The sequence below is a fragment of the Quercus lobata genome, chromosome 5 (genome assembly GCF_001633185.2).
Source record: "Quercus lobata isolate SW786 chromosome 5, ValleyOak3.0 Primary Assembly, whole genome shotgun sequence".
NCBI classification, from domain to species: Eukaryota; Viridiplantae; Streptophyta; class Magnoliopsida; order Fagales; family Fagaceae; genus Quercus; species Quercus lobata.
The window spans coordinates 60609130-60634027 of NC_044908.1; the positions used below are offsets into that span (position 1 = coordinate 60609130).

General features: G+C 37.1%; 2 protein-coding genes across 7 annotated transcripts; both read right to left on the bottom strand.

Annotated features, from left to right (window-relative positions):
• Window positions 1-889: 889 nt before the first annotated feature.
• Window positions 890-24498, bottom strand: LOC115989429 (chromatin modification-related protein EAF1). 6 transcript variants are annotated; one of them, XM_031113106.1, is made up of 11 exons: window positions 24372-24498; window positions 22567-22667; window positions 17792-18021; window positions 16217-16384; window positions 7532-7901; window positions 7260-7403; window positions 4965-5117; window positions 4740-4856; window positions 4113-4193; window positions 3632-3781; window positions 890-3161 (listed from the first exon to the last, which is right to left on the bottom strand). In XM_031113106.1, the coding sequence occupies exons 1-11, from the start codon at window positions 24388-24390 to the stop codon at window positions 1317-1319; spliced, it is 3378 nt and encodes a 1125-aa protein (XP_030968966.1). In that variant the 5' UTR covers window positions 24391-24498; the 3' UTR covers window positions 890-1316. The 6 variants fall into 6 exon arrangements, with proteins under 6 accessions (XP_030968966.1, XP_030968967.1, XP_030968968.1 ...); XM_031113107.1 differs by lacking the exon at window positions 4113-4193; XM_031113108.1 differs by lacking the exon at window positions 17792-18021 and having other exon boundaries at window positions 24372-24493.
• On the bottom strand, window positions 10225-13463 carry LOC115989430 (exodeoxyribonuclease-like). Its single transcript, XM_031113113.1, has one exon. It carries the CDS (start codon window positions 11762-11764, stop codon window positions 10493-10495), a length of 1272 nt encoding a protein of 423 aa, XP_030968973.1. The 5' UTR covers window positions 11765-13463; the 3' UTR covers window positions 10225-10492.
• Window positions 24499-24898: the final 400 nt, after the last annotated feature.

Genomic DNA, 24898 nt, shown 5'->3' on the forward strand with positions numbered 1-24898 from the left:
GAAACTCTAGACCACCTGTTCATGTCATGTCACTTTGCTAGAGCTATATGGTATGGAGCTGTGCAAGGGCGAAGAACTCACTTGACTAACACAACAGATTTGGTTAACTGGATGAAGTCACAAATTGAAAAATGTAACATAAAAAATCATGGGGAAATAGAGATATTGACAGAATAAGGGGCGATTCTTTGGACAATTTGGAAGACAAGAAATAGAGCCATTTTTTTATAAACAAGAGCCAAACATCCATCAAGCTTCGCATACAGTCCAAAGATTAAAGGGTGAATGGATGCAAGCAATATGATATTCCAAGAGCAACACCACTACACCCCACCGGAGAAAAGACATTACAGAAATTACTCAAACTGTAAGGAATGGCAGATTTTAATTATCATAGGAAACAAAAACCATTGTGGTAAATCAAATTGGGATGGGGGAGCCTTTGTGATTAAAAATCACTTAGGACAATCCGTCAAGAAAGGATGTTTCTCATGGCATCTGAGGAATAAGAAGACCAGCAATCTTTTAGCTATTCGCGAGGCACTCTACACTACTTGGAAGGAAGGATATAGAAAAGCCATCTTACTTGTTAGCTCAGAAAACTTAGCGGAAGAGCTGGAGACTATAAATACAAACAAGAAGGAAGCAAAGATTCTCCTAGAAGATATCCGAATCCAAAAGAGAATGTTTCAAAGTCTACAAATCAAAGTTGCTCCTGAACCTTATTCCAAGAAGCCCAGAAATTGGTGAAGATGGCAACCCAGTCCTTTGTGCACACTCTTTGGCACTAATTTTTTTCATTGTTACCAAAAAAAAAAAAAAAACACCTTGAACTTTGGTACCAATTTATTAAAATTTAGAATTAGAATTTATACCCATGCCCAACTAATAAGAACCCCATGGGAAATTGAAGATTTGAATTCCTGCCAAAAGGGAAAGAGGAAAGAAAGTTCAGTGTTTAACAACAGAAATTGGGTCTAATGAAGTGTTTTGGCTAACTGCTGCTTTCTCGCAATTTAATAGTCTTAAAATAACATCAAATGGCAACTGCATTTTCAGTGATCTTCAGTCTTATGATGACTGTACACTGTATCATTGGCACAATTTTTTTCTTTTTCCCATTTTAGCTTTGCATCTGGCTACCACAACCCGCCAAGCAAAGGGGATCCAATCTGGATATTGCCCTGTAATTCTAGTGTGTATTGCCTATTACCATCCACAATGAAGTAAATAAGTAATCCTTCCAAAAAAAACTTCCCAAGTAATTAGTCACAAAATCAGCTTCTAGTAACATCCTGTCAGTAAGATTTAACATTCTATGTCTGAATCTCTGATGGAGTATTCTGTTGCTGGTGTTCTCTCTGTTCTACCTCTTCTTGTTGTTGCAATGGCTGCTGCTCTTGATGTTGTAGAGGCTGTTGTGGGTACAGCAGTTGCTGTTGTTGCTGCTGATAAGGTTGTTGCAGTGAAAGCTGCTGCTGCTGATTGTATTGTAACTGTTGTTGCTGAAGCTGTTGCAACTGCTGCTGCTGCTGAAAGGGATTTTGTTGCAGTTGATGGTAATGTTGTTGCAGTTGCTGCTGATACTGCTGTTGCTGGGGATATTGCTGCTGCTGTTGCAGTTGCAATTGTTGTTGTTGTAGAAGAAACTGCTGTTGCTGGTAGTAATAATATTGCCACATATGATTATTCTGAACAGGCCCATACTGCCCATCACTTTGTATTACATACTGAGAAGTCTGCGAAGCAATAGGTAGAGCAGGCAGCTGAGACTCGGATGCAGTGGCAATACTCTGTTGCTGCACATTTTGCACTTGCCAGGCATTGTTAGTTGTTAAATTAGTATGAGCAGCTGCTTCTTGAAACTGATTTTGTCCTTGACTGCTTTGCTGAACTTGTGCATTTTGAGAAGACTGATTGGAATAACATTGACTTGAAGGCATTTGAGCATCCATTTCAGCCCTTGGGTACTTTTGTGGAGGCTCCTGCCGATGTTGATGCATTTTTCGTTGTGAATGCCCTCGAGACCCAAATTTAAAATTTCTGCGAACTCTATCAGAATTATTTCTTTGCCGCCAATTTCCACCACTATTTGCAGTAAACTGTGGCTGCCTAATTGTCTGTGTTGGAATAGGATTTTGATGGCTTGCTGAAGCTGAGGGATTAACCACTTCAATTTTAGTTCTGGAAGAAGCTTGAGTACCTAATGGGCTGCACAATGAAGCATTGGGACTAGCACTACAACTGCTCTGTAGCATGCTTCTATTCAACATTTGGGTATCTTCAGAAGATTCACGCGTGTGAGATGTAGCGGGAACCGATTTAGGAGATCTATCATTCTGGGTGTCCAAGGAGAGATTCTCCAACAAAGGTGGCTTCAGGTCTTGTTCAGACTCATGGTCATACTGTTGCTGAACATCAGGTTCTTTCAAGCATTCTTTTGAAGATTGTAGAGATTCAGCTCCATTAGCAATATCACCAAGTCTGTCAACAGATGACACCATTGGTTCAGAAATATCTTCTCTAGGCTGCTTGGAACCTTCTGGAGCCACCTGTTTTACTTGTATCAAATTTAAAGATGACACATTTGGATCAGGAGTATCTCTTCTGAGCTGCTCAGGAACTTCTGGAGATACGTGTTCTTGTACTAAATCTACAGATGGCACACTTGGTTCGGGAGTCTGGTCTACAGAAGGCACACCTGGTTCAAGAGTACTGTCTACAGAAGCCACACCTGGTTCGAGAATATTGTCTACAGAAGGCACACCTGGTTCGAGAATATTGTCTACAGAAGGCACACCCGGTTCAAGAGTATTGTCTTGGGGCTGCTCAGAAACTTTTGGAGATGCCTGTACACTGTTGCCATCTTCTCTTGATTGGGTCTGGTCTACAGAAACCCGCTCAATTTGATTATCATTATTTTCAAAAGATGGAAGTTTCTGTTCTGATATGTTAGTTGGAGCCTGATCAGACTGGGTATCATACTTTTCTAAAGGTGACATTTTCTTGTCTTGTAAAGTGAGTTGGATCAAGAGGTTAGAACTCAAATCTCCATATTGCTGATGAGGCTTAGAGAGTGTCCTTAGAGAGTTTGGAAATAATCGTATGTGCCGGTTCCATGCCTTCCTCAAGTCATGGATGGTTCCACAGAGGTCAACAAACTGCTCCCATCATACATGAATTAGTAACAAGTGGATTCTGATAGAATTGCTGAGATTTTTTAGATAGGAATGCATGTAAATAGGAAATTGTACAATAAAGCATGAGTGTGGAGATGCAATTTCAATTAACTCATTAATACGCACCCGCGCGCCGGGGGGGGGGGGGGGGTGTGTGGTGTGGGGAAGAGGGATCCTTAGTCAACATATAGCATGAATGAGAAAAGGGCTTTCAAATGAAACACATTAAGCGACAGCATATGGAAGAGAAAGATACAGACTCACAAACCAGGAAGAAACGGAACTTCCTCACCAAAACTAGAAAAACAGAAAATGAAATGGGGAGAGAGAGAGAAAGAGAGAGATCATCACCACTTTATACTATATTGCCCAAGACCAGATTGATGGATACCACATCATCCACATTTAATATCCTCTACATCTTGAAATAAGAGTTTAAAGAGAATTTTTACCTCTATATATAAGTTTGAAATATCCTCCGCATCTTTCCCATTTAATCCCTGAGATATTCCTGGCCCTGGAGATATTGCATTAGCTATAACACAGTCTACCACATTTATGTGCCTTGGGCCTTCATGCATCATTGTGAAATTTACCAACTCCTGTAGAAATTAAAATAAAGCATCTGAAGCAACAACTAACTGTTTAATAGCAGTTAGAACACGATTATAATGCTGCAGAGTCAAGGGTTCATAATTTAAGAAACAAACTGACAATTTAGCATTAAAACTTGATTGTGACCATTTATGCAAGCCTGTGTATGTTGCAGAGACTGTCAATCATTTTTGCTTCAGGATTTCAGAAATGTAACAAATAAATTGAAAAATATAAATTTAAATTGATACAATTCAATGTTGACATATTGTCATTATTTTCGACAAGCATATAATGTGGGAAGCAATAATATGATTAGATGGAAAAAGGGCAGAAAACCTCTAATAGTAATTTGCAGTGAGGCAAATTTTTGATGCCATCTACCAAGACATTTATGGCAGCATCTGCACTACCAGAACTCTGTAGTGTAAACCAAAAAAAGAAAGGAAAAATCAGTAACCATATCTAATGTCAGCATTCAAATGTAGAACAAACACAGAAGGAATGACGAATTACCCAAAAGAGAAAAAGAAAAAGAGAGGAACAGTTCATATTTGCAAAACAAAGAAGCTACAATGAAGAAAAGGTGCTTCCTAAATGGCCAAACTGGGAACGCACATTTACTCTCCCTTACCAGTTTTATATCAAATCAACGGAATTCAGCTTTACTTGGTTCAATGTATAAGTATCTCAAACACAAACAAGCATAAAAGCACACAATAGCAAATAGAATGTTTTGAAAATTTTGAATATGATCTTTTCATGTTGAAGAAGAAAGACTAATTTTGGGAAAGCAGAAATAAAACAATAGTAAGACTCTCAAACAATTTAGCCCGAGAAATCAATCAATAAGTAATTGACAATTAAAATTTTAATTTTTTAAAATAAATCTGGATCTACAGACAGTGCATGTAAAAATTGATAAAATTGCAATGTTGAAAAGTTGGGTGTGGATATATCACCTACCATATATTTAAGCCGAGAAAAATGCACATATAAAATGGAAAGAGTATGCGTCATTTTCTTCATGGCAGCCATTTCTAGTGCTTCTTTGTACACATTGGAAGCTGCTTCAAGATTTCCCTGATAGTGTTGGAACACAAAAGCATATGTAATTTATTAAACTAATTATAGACAGTATAAAGTCAAATTAGCTTTCATTTTTGAATGATAAAAGAGAGGATCACACACCATACGTTTTTCCATGTTAGCTTTCATTTTAACATTTTCCACAAAGTTGGGACCAGATTCTGCCTCGCATTGAAGAAAAGCAGCCTGGGCCCCACACACATCTCCTATTTGCTCCTTAAACCTGGATTTGAAAAGATGGACCACTGGAACTCTCTGCAACGAACATATGAGGAGGGCCATAAACACCTCCAGTCATGTATAAAGCAATCGAGTCAAAGTATCCTATGAAAACCAGCAATCAAAAAAGTTTCAGAGTTCCATAAGCTTGTCTTGTAGTTAATTAGAGTACTGTAGATACAGGAGGGAATTCTGATTTAGTCCATCTGCATAATGTCATTCAAGTTTTCCTCGAGGGTATTCAGGACAGCTTAGCTAGTTCTTAGATAGCATTAAACAATATTCACACTGCCCAATATATGATATTGGTACAAAACATTATTTCGTGATAAAGCTATAATAATATCACTATGCTCAAGTAGTTTGAATGGTGCTAAGATGGTTTCACAGGCAGCATATTCCCACTATTACACAATGGGAAAATTATTTCCAGTAGTTCACTTTTTATGTATAAGGTAAACATAAGAAGGTAATACATCTATAGGAGTCAAGATTGTGGATACCTACAAGAATTGTCGTATGAGGAATTACCTTTTAATTCAAACAAAAATTGCAAAAGACATACTCTCCAATCATTTAACGTAATGTTATCTAACATATCCTCATAGGTGGTGCCGGGAGCAGGTCCATTATGACAGATCTAAAAAAATTAAGCTGTCAAACTTATAGTCTCTATAAAATACAAATATCTACGCAAATAAATAATAATTACTTTCTTGATCACTCTATTATGTAAACGAGGGTACCTATGCTCCAATCATTTGTGTACAAAAATTCAGTCATTTTTGTCCACTAGTAACCTCTATTTCTTCCACTTCTTTATCCATTCATATTTTGATTGTATTGCATGACACATATTATCTGCAGTAACCCTCCAATAAACTATAATCTTAGGACATAATTGAACTAAGATTTGATCCCAATTTATTGGAATTGGCTATTGATCCTCGTCAACTTGGGAATGGCCACGTATAACTTCTCTGCTATTCTATCCTATCAAAGTCATATTCTTTTTTACAACCCTAATTAACGCATCTTCACTACTTCTGTAAATGTTATTTTATGCCTCTCTATTTCTATTACTTCCTCAACTTAAATTAAATCACTCCTGACTAACATACTGATTAGTCTTCACTACAAATACTGCTTCTTGATAAGTCTTAAACACAAACATTTTTTCTTTGACAAAGACGGGGATCAAACTCTGGAAAAAGACCTCACAGAGGAGGTGACTATATCATCAAGCCATAAGCCAATGGACAATCTTATGCGACTTACCCCTATCTTCTCATCAATAAGAGCCAATAGCTTATGGGAGAACTAGAACATCCTGGTGATTCCAATGAAGACATCCAAGGTTCAAATCTCCCTTATAGCCAATAACCTATAGGAGTCACCCATACCTTTGAACAGACCATTTCATTTCTTATCAATCCTAGCATTCCAGTCCATCTTAATATTCACACCTTGGCTGCATTCATCATGTTTCTTTTTAACAACTTAAAAAATTTTGCACCATAGAGCATAGCTGGTCTTCCGATAATCCCATCAACCTATAATTTTAGGAGTAAATACAAAGCACACCCTCTAAGTTTGGGGTAATTTTGATTTTAGTCTCCAGTATTTAAAACTTCTGATTTTAGCCCTAAATATTTGAGTCTGTTTTTAACGCAGTCCTTCTGCCTAAACATGTTAATAATGAGGCAGTTAAATGCCACCTATGCCTGTAATTTGCGCTAGCTGGTACAATTAAAACGATATTAATAATAATAACAGTTCTTTAAAATCAAAGTATAAACTCAAAAATAATATAAAATAACTGGATCAATCTCTTTTTCTAGCATGTTTTCGACATCCAAACAAAGAGACTACAACCCAACCCTACCACCACACCATCAGCTCACCACCCATCACATATCATCAATGTGTGTACGATATACCCAATTGAGAAAAGACCAGATTCAAAGAATTTGCAATTTCAGAAAAAGAAAAAAAGTGAAAGTCAAAGAGGAGCTATTGAAGGGAGGAAGTGCCACTTGAGCTAGAGCTCATTGGCAACATGTTTTCAATTTATACGGAAACCAATGGGCAAAATTAAAACGATATTAACAAACAAAATCAGTGTACTTGAAATGGAAGAGAAAAAAAAAATTATTTATATATATATGAGGAAAATACCTTCAGAAAAATTAGTGTCGATCGGTCCAAAGCATTATTGGCTATTTCTCTTCCTCCCTTAGATTCCATAAACTCCACATAACGAATCCAAAATTCCGGGTAATTAGCACATGGAATCAAGCATCTCTCATAAAGTTTAACAGCCTACCATCAGGGAAAGAAAAGGGTAGGTATTAGAAATCCTAAGAGAAGGGAGTGAATGTAAAGGAGGAGAAGGGGGGGGGGGGGGGGGGGCAGGCATAGTCCACATAAGCACAAGGATAATATTTTACCCAGTCAAAATCCCCATGCATCTCAACAAAGTCCAGATAGTTATGCCAATTCTCCAATTGACTCGAATCTAGTGGCTTCACATGGAAATAAGACCTATGAATATTAGCTTCAAAATGACGAATTTGATCATCTAATTGGTGTGCTTCTTTATAGAACCATTCTCCCACAGACAGATATTTCTGCAGTGCTTTAGATCTAGCAAAGCCAGTGGATGGATCTAGCAGGTCTTTGATGATACAAGAAATCTCATCATCCTTAAAACATATTGGCTCTTTGCTTTCAAGCACAGGTTCTTTCTGTAATTTTTCAGTAGCAGAAATGCTCTTGCACTTTATCTCCTCTTCCCAAAAAGCAACCAACTTCTTAAAGCTGAGGAAAAACGGAACTAATAAGATACAATTTAGATGGAAAACAGAATCATGCTAAAACACTGTGGTAGTATCACAATAAAAGAGAATGCAATGGAAACAAAAATTAACTGCCTTAATAAATTATGGTTTTTTTTTTTTTTTTTGATAAGTAATAAGAATATATTAAAAAGAAGAGGGGTGTCACCTGAGTATACAGGAAGTATACATCAAGGACAAAACAAATCAAGTGCATAAAGTACAAAAGTCCATGAAACCATGGACTGAAGAAAAAGAACGAAAACCAAACACTGTAACCCAATCTAGAAGAGTCTTAAGGAAGAAGAGTTTAAGATCTGCAATTGATCTCTCTAAGTCCTCAAAATGCCGGTTATTCCTCTCCCTCCAAATGCACCACATCAAACAATGGGGCACAGCCATCCAAATAGCCGAATTCCGATGCCTCCCCAACTTTCCTTGCCAACAAGCCGACAGATCCACCACTGTTTTCGGCATAAACCAATGAATGCCAAAAAGAGTAAACACCATAGACCATAAATCAAAAGCAATAAGGCAATGGATAAGGAGGTGGTCAACAGATTCCCCATTTCTTTTACACATACAACACCAATCCAAAATCAAAATCTGCTGTTTCCTAAGATTATCAATAGTCAAAATATTCCCTAAAGCTGCAGTCCACACAAAAAAAGCAACTCTAGAGGGGACCTTAGACTTCCAAACAGTCTTCCAAGGGAAAGATTGATCGACACTATTAGTCAGCACCTGGTAATAGGAACGAACAGTAAAACCTTTACCCCTAGCAGGTTTCCAACACATCTTATCGTCCCCAACTCCTTTCAAAGAAACTCCATAAATCCTAGACATTAAACTATAGAAGGATTCCAAATCCCAATCTTTGCTGTATCTTCTAAAAGTTAGATCCCAAAAAAGAACACCATTTGGGAACTTCATCAACTCAGACACAGAGGCCTCCTTATTTCGACTTAACGAAAAATGTCTTGGGTAGAGCACACACAAAGAATCGTCCCCACACCAAATATCCTGCCAAAATCTAACAGTAAAACCGGCCCCAACCTCAAATTGGATGTGACGAACAAAAGATGGCCAACCACGACTAATAGACTTCCACAAGCTTACACCATGAGGGCCAATAACAGGAAGAGTGCACCAACCTCCCCCTTCACAACCATATTTTGCCCCTATCACTCTCCTCCACAAGGCCTGACGCTCATTCCCAAATCTCCATAACCACTTTCCAAACAAGGCTTTATTAAAAGTTCTCAGACTTCTAATAGCTAAACCTCCAGAATGAAGAGGAGTGCAAACCGTGGCCCATTTCACTAGGTGAGTTTTCTTAACATCCCCCATACCACTCCAGAGAAAATTCCCTTGAAGTTGCTCAATACGGTTCGCAACCTCCACTAGGATAGGAAACAGAGAGAGAAAATAAGTTGGAAGATTGGACAATGTACTCTTAATAAGAGTAACTTTACCTCCTTTTGAGAGATACATACATTTCCAACCTGCTAACCTCCTCTCCACCTTCTCCAAAATTAGATTCCAAACAGATCTATCTCTAACATTAGCACCCAACGGAAGACCTAGGTACTGCAATGGAAAGGAGCCTTGCTTGCACCCTAGCACATCCACCATATCTACTATGTTAGGAACCACACCCACGAGAACCAATTCAGATTTGCCCAAATTAATATTCAGCCCAAAAACTACTTCAAACCAAAACAGCACCAGTCGGAGAAACAGAATCTGACCGAGATCAGCATCACAAAAGACCAAGGTATCATCGGCAAATAGAAGATGGGACACCTGCAAAGAGTTCCCTGTAGGACCCACCCTAAAACCAGACATAAGCCCATCCCTCACTGCCTTATCCAACATTTTACCAAAAGCATTCGTAACAATGACAAACAATAACGGGGACAATGGATCACCTTGTCTTAAACCTCTAGAGCTATCAAAAAAACCACATGAAGATCCATTAATGAGAATGGAGAATTTAACAGTAGAGATGCAGAAGAAAACCCATCTTCTCCATTTATCATGAAAGCCACAACGATCCAACATATAAATGAGAAAGTCCCAATTTACATGATCATAAGCCTTCTCTACATCCAGCTTACACAACACCCCAAGAACTCCTGACTTTAGCCTACTATCCAAGCATTCATTGGCAATAAGAACATAATCTAAAATTTGTCTTCCTTTGACAAAAGCATTTTGAGATCGTGAACAATATCCTCAAGCACCATTTTCAACCTGTTAGCTAAAACTTTAGCAATAATTTTGTTCACCCCTCCAATTAAACTAATAGGCCGAAAATCCCTTACCTCCACTGCATCAACTTTTTTAGGAATTAAAGAGATGAAAGTAGCATTCAAGCTTTTCTCAAACTGAGCATTATCAAAAAAATACTGAAAAACCTCCAAAATATCAGTTTTGATAATGGCCCAACAAGCCTGAAAAAACGCCATAGGGAATCCATCAGGTCCAGGAGCTTTATCACCATCAAAATCCATGACCACTCCAAAAATCTCAGCTTCCTCAAAAGGTCTTTCCAACCAGCCAGCCTTATCCTCAGAAATCTTCGAAAAATTCAGCACATCTGGATGAAGGACGAATGTGCTTATCTTCCGAGTAAAGACTTTTATAGAACCGAACAGTACCCTCTTCAATAACTTTCTGATCTGATGTCAACACTCCACCAAAGATTAAACTGCCAATACTGTTACTCCTATTAGAATTAGCTATTTGGTGAAAGAATTTCATATTGTAGTCCCCCTCCTTTAACCATAGCACCCTTGATTTTTGTCTCCAACTAATCTCCTCCAACAACACCATCCTCTCAATCTCCAAGCGAATTCTCTCTTTATCGCGCTTCTCATCATCAGAAAGAGATACCCTCTCCTCTTTAGCATCCAGGGCATTCAAATCATTCCATAGATTAATTCTCTTAACGGAGACATTGCCAAACTCGGTTTCATTCCACTTTTTTAAGTCCCCCTTTAAAGCTTTCAATTTCATGGCAAACTTGTAACTAGGAGTTCCAAGAAAATGATACGAGTCCCACCAATTTTTCACCTTCTCCACAAAGTCATCCACTTGAAGCCACATGTTTTCAAAACGAAAAGGCCTACGACCCTTACGAATATCCCCGCCCTCCAAAGAAATGGGAAAGTGGTCTGATAGAACTCTACCCAACCTTTTTTGATGGATATTTGGATAATGCTCCTCCCATTCTGAAGAAAAGAGGAAGCGATCTATCCTAGAACCAGACAGAGAGTTTGACCAAGAGAAACTACCACCCTCCAAAGGGATATCCAATAACCCATTACAAGAGATGAAATCAAAAAAATTATACATATCCTGAGTGAAGTTCTCTGCCCCCAAACGTTCGGAAGGAAAACGAATTGCATTGAAGTCACCACCCACACACCAAGGCAAATTCCACCAATTAAAAAGACCCGCTAACTCCTCCCACATCAGCCTCTTCTCCCTATCAACATTAGGACCATACACTCCAGAGAAAGCCCATTCAAAATTATCTCCCACATTCCTAAATCTACAAGACACCGAAAAGTCACCCACAGCTTCTTCCAACTTCTCCACCACCCTCCTATCCCACATGACCAAAATCCCACCTGATGCGCCTACTGAGCTCAAGTAAACCCAATCAACATGATGACAACCCCAAATACTTTTAATAAAACCCCTACTGATAAGCTTCATCTTAGTCTCTTGCAAGCAAATGACATCAACCCTCCAAATTCTAATAAGGTTCCTAATTTGGAGTCTTTTATCCTTATCATTCAGCCCCCCCACATTCCAAGAGATTATCTTCAAATTCATTGGGACACAATCAGAGCACTTTTCCTATTGGAACCTCTAGCTTTACCAGATGCAAGATCATAATTAATAGAACTCACCAAGCTCCTCAACTCCCTTAAACCCTTACCTTCACCCTTTGTTTTTTTACTCAATGCATTCGCTGCAGCCCTTTGTCTAATTTTCTCCTCAACAGCTAAGAGAAAATTAGATGCAAGTTCTTCCAAACCTTCAACTAGAGTCTCCAAAAAAGAGCCAAACTCCTGAAACTTGCTCTGAAACCCTGGTGACAAACTAGAATGAATACTTTTCTGACCATCTTCCAAACAACCAAATATGTTATTGACTTCTTGGGTCTCATTAGATTTCGACATAGCTAACGGAGTCACATATAAAGGTTCTGAAAAATCCGAACCTCGTCGATCAAATTCAACCATCTCACCACCATCTGACCAACTCTCCGAGTCTACATCCTCCACCATCACCCCATCCCCCTCAGATTGTACCGTTAAAGGCCTCGAAGAATTTCCTGAATAATCCATGGCCACAAGCTCGTACAAAACAGAGCCCTTAAAAAAGCCTAAAGGCTGTCTCTCGATCCCCATCGGCACCACCACCCTCTTCCCATTACCAAGTTCTAATCCCCACTTGTCTGAGAAGCCCCTTGAAAAATTCGAGTCCACAGCATTATCAAGTAAAAGATGCTTGAACTGTTGCTGTACTAGCCCACTATCGACAGCGAAATTAGACTCCGAAGCCACCATAACGGAGCAAGAGGATATTTGTGGAGTGGAGACTAAATCAGCATGTGGGTTTTCAGATTTCTCAAAATTACGCACCTCGCTGATCAGAACTGGTTCCGAAAGAGGGGTGGGAGCAGGATTAAGCACTTGTGGTTTCAAAAAAACAAAACTAACCTTTGGGTTTTGGATTGCAGACTCAGATTTGCCAATATCAGAGCATGTAACAACATCGGCATCTGAAGAAGTCACCACCATGTTCATCGGCACCACTTCAGCAAGGATAAGAGACTTGGGGTCAACTTGGGAGTGAGATGATGTCACACGGCACAGATGAAAGCACATCTGAAGGACTACTCATGTGATTTTCTTGAAAATAAGAGGCTGGCTGCTGGGCTTTGGGCTTTTGAACAAACCCAATATGGCCCAAGAAGCTGCCACAGGGCTTCCAAGCAGGTTTAAATATGGGCCTGTTCTCTCTAGTAGGGGCTGGCACTTTAGTAGGAGCTTGCTGGCCATTGGGCTTTAAGCCCACTTCCTTGACCTCTGAAAAAATAATATCCCACTTCCCCTCAGACCCACGTTCCACACGGAGGCAAATATCCAAAGTCAGCTTACCTTTAATACCATTGGTAACGATGCCATTAATTATAGACGTGACTTCTGTCCCAAACCCAGCAGTTTCTTTTCCAAGAAGATCATTGCTGAGATCACAAAGATTACCACTGGAAATTGGGATTTTCAAATTTTGAAATTCCGTAAATTTCTCCTTCCCTTTATTCACAAACCCATAGTTCCTCTGCCACCCCTCTGGCACCACCACAGCAGGAAGCTTGTGTTCACCGTTTCTGATTCCAATGGTTCCAAAGTTTTTCTGCCGCCCCTCCTGAACCACCACAGCAAGATGCTTGGGTTCACTGTTAATCCTGGAATGTCCCTGCCGGAGAAGAGAATCTTCTAATGTCTTCCTTAGGTGAAGACCAAAACCACCCCACCCTCTCCCTAATTTTCCTTCCGGTATCAATAAGGACCCTCTTCGTCGTCCATGAATGAGTTCAGAAACAAGCAGAAAATTTCCACGAGCATTGGACCCCAACTGAATAATAAAAATCTTATTTCCTTCCCTAAATGTTCTAGAGAACTGCACAGGTGATTGCTTAGACGCCAACTCTTCCACGTTAAACAACAGCCTCTTGGCACTCTCCTTCCCCAAAGCGTGAAGAATCTCGACCTTTTTCAATAATACGTAATGAATAAAAAGTACCACCTTCTTCGACAGAAAATTCAAAAGCTTTGGACTCAACAAAGAAAAACGTGGACCCTCCCATAAATCTCTCTGTTTTAGCCTCCACAAAATAGAGCACAGTGCAACTACTGTAATTTCTACGCCCAAAACTTACTTTAAGATCTCAATACTTATGGTTTGTTGGTCACAAGAAATTCAAAATTCTTACACAAATACATAAAGGTACCACAAAAATAAATGTGTAGTCACTGAAGAACCAAACGTCCGATTGATAAAATCATATACGATTCAATTCAAGTAAAAATTTGGTGAATTGCTAACAAGAAAGTTCAAATATCAGATAAATCAATCAGCTCAGTTGTAATTGGTAGGATGGGCATGGTTTAGGTATCACAGATTTGCAGCTTGAAAACAACTAATAAACTCAAAATTACTGCATATAAGTGTAATTTTGGGAAGAGTTACTGAATATTAAAAACAAAATTTGAATAGTAAATTGAAATTTTTTTTTCTCTTCTTTTTCCCTTTTTTTTTTTTTGGGGTGTGTGTGTCATTGCATATAAGGTAGATGAAGACTAATAACATCAGTAGAAGTGATGCAGCACAAGTAGGAAATATGAATGATAAAAGAGCAACAAAAGGAACAACTGGACAAATCCTAGGCTTCACCACCTAGAACCTGCCTGCAAACCCTAGGCATCACCACCTAAGGGTGTTTGGCATCACCACCAAACAGAGGAAAACAAAGGAGGAGACATTTCTCAACTCATAATAATCATATTCTTATTCAAATTCAACTGCCTTTCACCATTACAAGAGTGCTAGTTAAATAGTTTTAGGGATTAAACTAATATGGAAAGCATCTAATCAAATCCCTAAAACTGTCTACATTAATAACCAAATTCAAAAACAAAATTGATTGCAAATTAGACAAAATCTCGGTTCCCTGCATCAAGAAGTAATACAGAAAAGAAAAGAATGTGCAACCTCTTTTTAGGTGAGGCATGCAATTTTTTTTTTTTTGAAAAGTAAGAAGAGAATATTATTAATAAAAGAAAAGCAAGAGAAACACAAAGAGTTCACGGTAGTGAACAATGGAAAAAAGAAACAGTAAGACAAAAACAGCCCCTAATCTATTCTAATAGAAGAAATAAAATCCCTAAGGGTAGAACAATCCGAGAAACCCCAACAACGAGACCAATCAAAGAGGGTCCTCTGGCAAAACTCTAATAACTGAACCACAGTTTTCTCCTCATCCTCAAAGGCCCGCCGATTCCGTTCAAACCAAATAGTTCACATTAAACAGCATGCAATCTTATTGGCCTATCACGTGAATAACAAAGATCTATATCCAGTATATTACTAATTTACTTGACTATCATTATAAGTTAAAATCACTGAAACTTCCAACGCTAATAGCTCTAATCAAAAGCCATCAATCAAATAACATGGTCAATTAAAATGAGTTCAATCTTAATGTTTCTCCTACTTAATAATTTCTTTTTATGATTTGGGTGTTTTTGTTTTCTTTTGATAAGAAAATTTCACTACTGAACGATACAAGTAATAAGAGATCCATGATGTATCATTTGTTCACACAACTTACTAGAAATGCATCAACCAGCCCATGTCACAGTTGGGACATCTATCATGTTTTCATCAAAATATGATCTAATATTTGCGATATCCTGACTTAGTCATCAATGTAGTTATATATTGGTCCATAATCTAACCCTATATTTGGATGGAGGATATAAGTATAACAGGAGAAGAGAAGAGTATATTCCTGCCACCCTTCCCCTCTCCCCCACTCCCTCCAGCACCCTCCATTCCAAACACACTTTAGATCAGAACAATGCCATGTGAAATAGGGTAATGCCTAAAGGTTAACAGGAAGAGGAGATGAACTATCTGGTTTTAAGCACTTTAATTAGTGTATTCCAGCCACCCTTATCCTCTCCTCTCCTCTCCTTCCATTTCCCACCATTTGAAACATACCTTTAGAAGCAGAACAGTGTCATGAGGAATACGGTGATGTCTAAGGTCAACTCAAAGAGAAGGTGGACTACTGCTGGTTTTGAGCTCTTTGGTTGATCATGGAAGAGTTCATATGAATAAGAGTGAGCAGTACATAACGTTGGAACAACTAGCGTATAAAAGGGAACATTTTGGTTGGTTTTCTAGTCATTCATAAAAAACGTAATGGGAATGAAATAAGAATCACATTTGTCATTAGGAACATTATTTTAAAGGGTTTATATAGCAACATTTTCTTTTTTTCATATCTCAAAAGTTTTAGTTTTTAAAACTACATTATGGAATTGGGAAAAGAGAAATCTTTTTTTTTGATAAGTAATAAGGATATATATTGAAGAACACTACCTTATGCAGAAAAACATAAGGCAGAGAGCAAAATACAGAAAGATAGGATAAAGAGGAAAGAAAAAAGAAAGGAAAGGGAAAAGAGAAATCTAGAAAAGCAAGACATACCAATTATAATAATGACGCAACTTTTTGGTTGGGAATCGTAGAGCTTTGATGTAAATGTGTGTTAGGGAACTCCACTGCTGTTGAGAAAGCTCAAATTCAATGTATTTGTCCCACAAAGTATGGCACATGTAATCTTTTCCAACAAAAGAGATACCTCTCTGAAACAATCTGTCAAAAAAATAAATAAGAAACCATTAATTGCCTTTTGAATGGCTACATGTGTTTCATCAATCAAGAAGATCCAAGGTATTGAAAAGTACTGAAATCTTTAAAATAAAAAATAACAGAATTAAATGAAATTTAGAATTTTTTTGATAAGTGAAATGAATTAGAATATGCACACTTAATCATTCAGCTTTCAGAAGAAGACATTCAATTGCTGAAGCATAGATTACTTCATCATAAAAATAAATTAAATGAAATTTAGAATATGCACACTTATTTACAGCTTTCATCAATAAGTATTGTTCAGATAGTTGTGAGCCAGAAGGTAAAAATCCTTCCGCGTTTATCACTCTGGCATTACTACTTTTTAGTATTACCATCAAGTAAATACCTAAAAATAATAATAAAAAACCCATAAAGTGAAACTGGCAATGGACATTAAACTAGACTCAATAATAAAAAACCCATTAAGTTATTTCTATTCTATATGATAACCAAGATTAAAACTAGAATATTACTCTCTAGCCAGGACTTCCACAAGTACAAAAATAACATGGCAAATCAAAACTCAATCCATTAAATACAGGGTTGTCCAGATCATACATTTAAAAGGGTGGTACCAAGTCTCTTGTTAATGTGTTTGACTACAGGAAATCGTGGAAGAAACAGTCCACACCAATGTTCACTTCCTCTAGCTTCCCAAATACTAAACAAAGCTTGATATCCAAAGAAGCTTCATTTTTTTAAAACCCACAGATGACCTAGTTTTACTCAAAATCACTTTTTCCAATAAGAAATGGAACATTCAACCTTTTCTGATTGGGTGTGTGTGTCTATAATATATATGGCATTCATACTTGGAGAGGAGGGACAGAGATGAAAACTGAGAAACCAAGATGATACAAAGTGTTTTTCTTTTTTTGTTCAAGTTTGTAGTTTTGTGTTTTCCTTTTATACTAGACTATCTTCATCTGAAGCAAATCAAGTTTGTTGTTTTACTTTTTCCCTGTTTATACCAGACTATCTTCATCTGAAACAATCAACTTTTTTGCGTGGAAATCTTTTAAATAATTGGACACCTAAGAAGGCAAGAACTTGTCCGTCTAAGTACAAATAAATCCTTTCACCAGAAATTAACTGCACCTGAATAACCAGGCTCCAAGGTGCATTGTTGAGATGATAGATAAAAACTGCACACAAGTTAGAAAATAAAACATCCCACTATAATAGTGTGATTAGTGTCTGAGAAGCAACATTTTCAATTAAATCCTTTCATATTTCTAAGTGGAAACTGTTGTAGCATGGTTCAATTTCCAAGAATATATCCATATAACTGAGAATTCTTACAATATATATACAGCAAGCAATTGTTGTGGAAGCTAAGTCAAATTTTCTAACTATTGATATTACCTACGGATATCAGATGAATCCTCAAAAACTGACATGCTGAATGTACAATAATCAACCCACACACCAACAGAGTATGTTGCTGACTGGACAGCTCGTTCAAAAATTTCAACAACCTTGTCAACAGTGCATAATCGTGTCTTATGATCAGCATACTTCCTCCAGTATCCATAGCACAAGGGGAACTCGGACAAGAAGGAGTCATACACTAAACATATTTTTTTAATGTCATCCTGCAGTAGTTGCACAAAATACCTTATTTGCAGTCAGCATACAAATTAATCTGTGAGCAGCAAAAATTAATAATTAAGATTTAACCAAGGCAATTGCAGTGAAGTAGACAGACTAAACAAAAAGTACCACTAGAGCTAACTCATCGAAGTAGATTTGTACAAACTTTCTTAATAAATCATAAACACATAAAGGAACTCCTTAGAAGAGCAGCATCCAAGTGCCCATGATGTGCAAAAGAACTCTACTCCTCAAGGGGCATTAGCAGATATAAGACAAAGTTAACAAATCAGGACAAAAATTAGAAGAAAAAAAACAAAGAGGGAGACAGAGAAAGAGATAAACATAAACATAAAGTTCCAGAAAAGGGAAAAAGGGTCCTAAGAAAGTCAAATTATATCCCCTGAATGCATCAGTGTCATTTCTGTCAAAAGCTTGCCTACTTCTCTCCATCCACTTAGTTCCAATCATGCATAGTGGCAATGTTCTAAGAATCATGCATCTTTATTCTCCAAATATCTGATTCCACCACATCACCTGATGCACAGTGAACATTATGAATTCAACCACCACATAATTCCATTTATGCATGTATGCATCAGTGTCATTTCTGTCAAAAGCTTGCCTATTTCTCTCCATCCACGTATTTCCATTCATGCATAGAGGCAGTGTTCTAAGAATAATGTGTCTTTATTCTCCAAATATCTGATTACACCACATCACCTGATGCACAGCGAACGATATGAAAGTCAACCACCGCATCTCCTTGCTAAACATTTTAATAGGAGATGGTCCACCAACTTGTCAGAGCTTCTATACATGCAAATCAAAACGTGGGTATCTCTATAAATCGAAAATTTTAATTTCAAGAATGCCACAGAGAAGTGATGGCTTTCCTTAAATATAAGTTCATTTTACAAAAATAGAATAGTGTTGTCAAACATACATGATATATACAAGAGGACCTCCTAAAAGAAACTCCAAAAAGGAAAATTATGGAAGACTGCTGAGAACAGTCATTCAGTCAACATAAAAGTGGTAAGCTCTATTATGTTAAAAGTTCAATTATTTAGTTTATATTAGAGTATCCACATTACATTATAATTGCCAATTTTCCATACACACTTTCAAGCAAAAGTGCAAAACTTAAGTAGGGATACCAGCACGTGACTTCAACTCAAACTGTCATCCCCTTTTAGAAGCATACAATTACAACTCTTGCATCTAGTGTGGCACCAACCCAATGTATCTCCTCAGAATTCACTTTTGCTTAATGTGGATAGTCTGGTATGAAAGACCAGTTACACTGTAGTGTTGAATTCAAGCTGTGGAGCTTTGTTTTTCATTCCGTTGGGTTTCAACAGGTGTTACCGAGCATGGTCACTGATCTCTTGTTTGGATGGTGTAATTGGATAGGCAAGCAGTCTTCAGATATTTGGATTTTGGTTACATTATGTTTGATGGGGACATTTTGGTTGGAATGTAACCGTTGTGTATTAAGGAGTTGGAAATTTCAGGGACACATTTGATAGAATTGTTTCCTAGATCATTGTTTGATTGGTCTTGGGCATGAGGTTTTACTAATTGTAACTTCTTTCTTGAGTTTTTAGCATCATCGTCTTTCGGTACATGACATTTTGAAATTCTTTAGACTCCTTTGTGTTCATTTCAATGTGCATAAAGTAGTCTCATTCAATAAATTATTATCTAGTTATCAATAAATAAATAACCACCACATCTAGCTCCTAGTTATTTTTTGATTGGTAAGTTATGCACGCACCTGGGGTCTTAAACCCACCATCTCACCCTCAACTTGCTCTTACAAGAGGAGGAGGTGCCATTTGAACCAGTGCTCATTGGCAAGTTCAGCTACAAGTCATGGAAGGCTCTCACAAACTTGGGAATCCAATGAATAACACACCCAAACCAACTCATATAACTCAAAACTACAACATTTTGCTATACTGAAATGTCAAACAAATCAGGGGGAAACCAACAGCAAAGGGCTCTTCTCTACACCAAACAACAAGCCAAAAAAGGGTCCAAATACCATCACCAAGAATCAAGAAGACATGCCAACCAAAATAATCCCTGCATCAAGATCCATATCCAAAACCTGACATCATGCAGCCTATTGACACATGAATGTACCTAATTATGAATTGTGTCTCACAACCACATGTTTCACACTTGCCACCAGTCCTGGTGAACCCCAAAACCACTTTCCTAAAAGAGCCTGACTAAACATAGACACTTGCCTAATGTCTCTCAACCACCAGTTTTAAAGGAAAGAAAGTCACCCCCCCAATAAAACAAGTGACACCTAAACTCCTCCCTGACATCACTCCAAAAGAAAATATTGAATAAGAGATTATATTTCAAAGATTTAATGACCTCTTTTTGGCAGGACGTTACTTTCATTGTAACTTGTGTCATTTTCATCATCAATGAATTAATTAACCAAAGAGGAGAGATATTTATAAAAAGGAAATTAAATAAAATTGAAAAAGTTGTTTTTCAATTCTTCCACGTGTTTTGCAACATGAGCCTCAGGAACCTACTGATTGCTTGGGTTGCAAATATTTATACAAGTGATCATGAGAACTATTCAGTGTTCAAAAGGAATAAGGACAACAGAAATTTAATAATGAAAAAAAAATAACAAAAATATAAACTGCTTTCTTCGTAATTTTTGACAAGTAAAAATATTGAGTTTTATGATTTCTCCTCCGGAGGTAAGAAAATTAGCCAACAAAAGTTCAAAGTATCCAGGAACCCTAGAAAGCTCATAGCAGAAAAAGAAAAAGAAGTCAAAGTCCAATCATAGAAAGTCTTCAAGAATAAGAACTTAAACTTTGATAAGTTCAAATCTTTCCCCTCGACGCAACAAGAATTTTTTTTCTCTCAAAATACACCACACTAATCACAAAGGAACAACTTTCCTAATCTCCCTATAGCTTCTCTTTTCGAAACATCCCTTCCAATACAATAAGAACAACACAGGATGCCAGTCATGTTGAACCTAAGATTGCATCTGATCTTAAAGATAAAGTCTGTGTTTGGAGGCCTGCCAGCTCAGATCAGCTAGTGGACATACAAAGCTAACTGCACCTGGTTGAATTGAAGGAAGAAGATAGAGTCTTTTGGTCCTCATCCCAGAAGTTTGTGAGCGCTGGAACATGGAATAAGGGAGCTAAGGTGGATTGGTTATTGTGGTTCAGTCTAGCTATTCCCACTTCCAGGCATTCTGTCATAGGCTGGATGGTTGTGCTAAACAAAATCCCAACCAAAGCTAGATTAATTCAATGGGGAATTAATGTAGACAGCTTATGTGGGTTTTGCAGGTCCGCAGGGACCATCTTTTCTTCCAATGCTCATTCACTAAAAGAGTGTGGGAATCCATCATAAGGTTATGCCTAATCTCTGATTTTAACACCAGCTGGCAAGAACTAGTTGATTGGAGTGTGGTTCACCTACAGAGGAAGGGCCTGAGAGCTAGACTCAGTAAAATAGCTTGGTGGGCAGCTATATATCACCTGTGGAGCCAAAGAAATGCCATCCTTCATGTTAAGAGGCTGTATTCTGAAGATCAACACTTTAGAATAATAAAAACAGATGTTAGAGGAAGAGTCGAAGGCAAGCAGATGTTCAAGAATTAAATTCTGAAATGTGTACTGTGCTGTAAATGGGGGATAAATGCATCACTGGGTTTGTAAGGACGCTTGACCTTGTCTATTTAGAGTCTTTAAGTTGGGGCTGATAGGTGTCCTTTTGGTGGCTGTTTGATTTGTATTTTGTTGGTTTGACCTCAGCTGAATCCTATATATGCTGGGGTTGGATATTTTGCATCTGATTGTAATCTTGCAGGCTTTGGTTTTTTGCTCTCAATTGGGCTGTATTCTTGTGCAAGTATTAACCAAACTAGGAAGCTCCCAACCTAGGAAGCACATATAACACCAATCAAGAAAATAAGAATCACTTGCACCATAGACATTAATCTATCTCAAGAGGTTGTTGACCTTCTTGGTCTTGGATATATAGCACTTAGCAGAAGCTCCCTCCCTTGAGTACCACTCTCGAATTAACTTTCTCTTAGCACCCTTGTATCAAGGTGAATAATTGATGACTTCTTGTCAATTAACTTAATGCCATGGTTCTTTGAAATTCAGGTTTTATGGAGTTATAAGTTCTTGCATATTAAATAAAAAATAATCCTAGATAGTTTCTAAAGCAATAAGTTCTAACGGATCTTAATCACAGATAAAGCTAGATATTTAACATGGTTGAAACATATATAGAGTTGGAGTAAAAAACTTTCCAATATGCAAAGTTTTTTTGGGGAGTAAGTAATAAAATGTTGTTAAAATGAGAAGCCATATCATGTACATAGGATGTGTACACAACAATCTCCACAGGCAAGGAAAAGTTTGTATCTAAATTGCTGGGTACAGCCAAGTCAACAATTAAAGATGACTTTTAGAGCACATTCAAAAAACCAATAATTGAAAGAGTCCAACAAGATTTTGAATTGTGGGAATGGAACTTACAGGATACTTTTTGTCAATCTCCGAAATAAGTGATGTCCATTCATGAAAATCTAATGGACCTTTAGAAATAACTTCATGAAGTTTGAGCTCATCAAAATCAACTGCAGAAAAAACAACATGCTTATGAGCTGCTTTATTTGGCTGGTGAATTGCTAGCATCACATGATGAAGAAATAAGCACCAAAAGCATTTGACTTATCCTATATAAGCAGATTTCTATATCTTAATCCAAAACAAATACTTTTTTTTGATAAGTCTGAAACAAATAACACTTTAAGTTTCTAGGAGTTGCTCAGGAAAAAATAACTACTTATTATTAAATTAATCAGCAGCTACGAGTCAACAAATGTAATAAAAGTCTCATTAATGACTACCAACTTTAAAATTTAAAATGCATAAACTTTCAACATTTTAAAATATATATATATATATATAACCTTTCAACTTATGTAAGGGAAGAAAGTTACAGAATAGGGTAATGCTTATATACCATTATTTACGTGTTATACATTAGGTTCCCCCAAAAAATAATTGGGGGTAAGACTGCCTACCATGGCCTCTCCCAAACCCCGCAAAAGTGAAAGTTTTGTGCACTTGGTACATCATTAGGTTACCCAATTAAATTCAAACACATGGTAGCATTGAACAATAAAGCATAAACATTGCTATCTTTTCCAAAGACAATTAAATTCAATGCAACTATGTGTTTTGAATTTAATTGAGAAATCTAATGTGCGCCTAAGGAATCGTATCTAAGTTTTACCCTACAAAATAAACATCTTGTGCCTCACAATTACAGTATACTTCTTGCAAAAACAATGGATATCTAAGAGCTCAATGAATGACATAGAAGCCTAAATTGAAATCATTATGCATGGCATAAACTCTATAGATACAATGAATTCCAAAGAAAATTAACCAACCTTAAATACATAAACTCTATGGATACAATGAACTCCTTAAAAACAATTTGAGCAATTTTATAGCTTGTTTGCTTTCAGCCTGGTGTAACATATCCATCCATTGTCTTCCTATGTCACCATAAAATTAGACCATTTCACACATCCATTTGAAGAACATATTCTTGTTGTCATCAGTACAATTTTGGACACCTACACCTATCCTGTCACAAGACTCACAACATACTTGCACAGAATGTCGAACAGGGAGTGGAAAATTCAAACCCATTCTTGAACATTACTTAAACATAGTCAGCATCGGGTTAACCCAACACGACTAGTTACACTAATACACCCACTGTTTACGGCCATATCCACTGGCACGACATACGCTAATAAATTAACACCCACCGGGAGTTTCGAACCAGCAATCATTTATAATCCTCTAATCAACCTAAACAATTACGCCTCTTAATTAGCAGGAGCTTTGTGCACTGAGTACAACCTTTTTAAGATGAAACTAAGCTACCCTCAAACACCACTCTTGTCATATCTACAGAAAAGCTAATTCAAGCTCATTTGCCAATTAAAGGCACAAGCCTCAAGATTAATTTTTAGCTCAAAAATTTCACTAGAAATTCCAGAGCAGTGCGGAGATGACAGTGACTCTAATTTTGCTTGCTTCTCAGTGGAAATAAGCATATTCCACCCAAGATTGAAAATTGCTATCTGGGCTAAAAACCTTAGCTCAACCAAGCCAATTGAATGCACAAAGCCCAAGCATTTTTTTTGAATTACTATACGTTGTGAAATTCTGATTTCTTTTCTTAATATCCGAAACTGAAATTGCATTACTAAGCAAAGGAATTAGGTACAGAAAGAAACTTCCAAGAGAGGGAAATTTACCTGAAGACTTTGATTCCATTGGGGCTGGCTGAGCACTGGAAATTAGGGTTTTGATTTGGGCGAATCGATGCCGTCAGGGAAAATTTTGCTATTTGGGTAATTTTTAATTTATGCCAAAATTTGAAAATGGTTATATTTTAACGAATAATATAAATATAGTACTTTTTTTTTTTTTTTAAGTGTCATGCCTTGCAAGGTTTTGTTCATGAACTTATATATAATATAATATTTTGCTCAAAAGAAATATATAATATAATTTATTTGAGAAATGATAAATAAATGAATAGTTATTACTTCCCTCATCATGATGAGACTTTTTTTTTTTTTTTTTTTGAGGTTTAGTTATATTTATAACCAATTTTTGTTTACGTAAGAGTTATCTATTCACAAAATATGTAGTTGAGAATGTAGAATAAATTTTGGTAAGAGGTTTACCAATTTTGACATGAAAACACTTAACTATTAAGAAGAATTCAATATATGAAACCGAGACTGCGAAAGAAAATAGTGTTAGATAGAAATAAGAT

Bases quoted from the DNA above. Each gene is read 5' to 3' on its own strand.
- LOC115989430 (XM_031113113.1), bottom strand. From the start codon at position 11,764: ATGAATTTGAAGATAATCTCTTGGAATGTGGGGGGGCTGAATGATAAG.
- LOC115989429 (XM_031113106.1), bottom strand. The intron at 16,385-17,791 runs GTAATATCAATA...TTTTTTTGACAG, and splicing joins GATTCATCTGATATCCGTAG to ATTGTTTCAGAGAGGTATCT. The intron at 3,782-4,112 runs GTTTTCTGCCCT...TAATTTCTACAG, and splicing joins ACTGCAAATTACTATTAGAG to GAGTTGGTAAATTTCACAAT.